Source organism: Guillardia theta (genome assembly GCF_000315625.1).
Source record: "Guillardia theta CCMP2712 unplaced genomic scaffold GUITHscaffold_71, whole genome shotgun sequence".
In the NCBI taxonomy this organism is placed as follows: Eukaryota; class Cryptophyceae; order Pyrenomonadales; family Geminigeraceae; genus Guillardia; species Guillardia theta.
Window position 1 is genome coordinate 381,537 of NW_005434603.1, and position 1,902 is coordinate 383,438.

Genomic DNA, 1,902 nt, shown 5'->3' on the forward strand with positions numbered 1-1,902 from the left:
ATCATCCAGCAGTTGGAAATCGACTGCTCTTCTCCCGGCATTGCACCCCGATGCTCCTTCAACATGTCCTGAAGGAAGATATGCGCCGCAGGCCCCATCTGTCGTACGCGACCCTCAGTGGTACCAGCTCCGAAATGTCACTATAGCCACACCGACGACCACGGAGACTGTTGCTCCTGTTACACCCACGATCAACTTTGTGAACATCACTCAGTCGTCCTTCTACCCTTGTGAGAACAACACCATCTCGGTGTGCTTCTCGGTGAATGTGTTGATGGATAAGACGACAGCAACTGACCTCGCTGGTGAGACCGTGTCCACGTATTCCAACATCTCCATCACTGGCTTCGGAGGAGCATACATGCTCTACGACGGTGTGACCGGACCGACTGCCATTACCTTCTTATCTCGCGACTCTGATCGCTTGATTCTCAACGTGGAGAACCTTGGGAATACCACCCACCACTGCGTCTCTTTTGTGGTCAAGAACCCCGAGCTTCAGGCCTGCAAGAACCTCTCTATCAACGCGTCTTGGCAGAATTTGCAAGGGAACAACACGGCAACAGCCAAGCTTGTGCATGGAATCAGCGGAACGCTTTGTGGCAAGAATCCGAACAGCCATCCGCGTCCGCCTAATCCTCCTCCTCCTCCTCCTCCTCCTCCTCCTCCTCCTCCTCCTCCTCCTCCTCCTCCTCCTCCTTCGTTTCCCTCATTCTCTTTGCTTCGAGATCCCTAAAGGGTCCACGGAATTCTTCGCGAGATGGGCAAACACGCTCACGGCAGAGCAGCTGGTGCTTCACTTCTTCCATCCTGTCTCTTTGTCGTTTCCTCCTGCTCCTCCTCTCCTCCTGTTCCACTCTCCCTCCTTCTCTTCTCTCCTTCTCCTCTCTTCTTCTCCTCTCCTCCCTTTTCCTCTCCTTCTCCTCTTGTTTCTTCTCCGCTCCTCCCTGTTCTTCTCCTCTCCTCTCTTCTTCTCCTCTCTTCCTTGTGTTTCTCCCTTACCGCTCACCATCTCCAAGTGGCTGCAGCAGTTTCGTGAGACCACTCTTCTCATGCCCACCTGGTTCATCTCGCGAGAAACCTTCGAGGCCGTCGGCGGCTTTGAGGAATCTTCACCGACATGTAAAGGAGGAGGACGAGGAGGAGGACGAGGAGGCTGACGCTGCAGCAGATGGCGAAGCAGAAGATTTGATCTTCTTTCACAAGTCGCTTTGCCTGTGCGAGACTCGTTTGACAGCCTTGTAGGCATCTCGGTCTCCAGCTGGAGTCGTTGGCTCTAGCCGAGAGTTCAGCAGCGGCGGCGCATCGTCGAGCTCTGGAGGGTCAGCGGGAGGGGCGGAGGGTCTTGACGAGGGTGGGCGATGCCGGTGCCGCTGCGAGAGAGGAGGAGGAGGAGCCAACAGTGCGCGCAGACGAACCTGTCCTCCTCTATCGCTTCTCGTCCGATTCGCAGTCATGGAAAACGTAAGAAATGCGAAAAGGGGGAGGGAGAGGAGGGAAACGAGGACGAGGACGAGGAGTGGGAGGAGGAAGGAGGCGAGCTGACGTACCCTCATGCAGGAGCAGGCAGAAACTCCTCAAGGTCCGCGTGAAGGCGTTTGAGGAGCGCATCCTCAATGGCAGACTCACCAGAGCCCTTTGGCGGACCTTCACTGTGAGCCAAAACCCTCAACGTCCTCGACCCCCCTCCCTTCCCAGCAGAGAGTATTGGATGGAATCGATACTCTTCAGCCGCAAGTAGGTTAGTCTGTCCACTCCAATCTACAGACAGATGGATGGCCGTCCCAAAGCTTCCCACGATGACTCCATTGCTACAATCGCTGAATCTTACGCCGAGCCTACGATGCAGTCTAGTACAGTTATGCAGAGGCGAACTAGTGGAATTACCGATCGATGTAAGCC

At 55.4% G+C, this 1,902-nt stretch overlaps 1 protein-coding gene across 1 annotated transcript in view; it reads left to right on the forward strand.

The window, feature by feature from the left end:
- Positions 1-1,741, forward strand: part of GUITHDRAFT_143159 (hypothetical protein) — a gene marked incomplete at both ends in the record, with an annotated part of 2,880 nt that extends 1,139 nt beyond the window's left edge. Inside the window, 5 exons of the mRNA XM_005826934.1 lie at positions 92-574; positions 1,029-1,122; positions 1,172-1,217; positions 1,246-1,464; positions 1,561-1,741. Of these exons, the coding sequence (XP_005826991.1) occupies positions 92-574; positions 1,029-1,122; positions 1,172-1,217; positions 1,246-1,464; positions 1,561-1,741 (1,023 nt within the window). The remainder of the gene's footprint in view (positions 1-91; positions 575-1,028; positions 1,123-1,171; positions 1,218-1,245; positions 1,465-1,560) is intronic.
- Between the last annotated feature and the right edge of the window lie 161 nt (positions 1,742-1,902).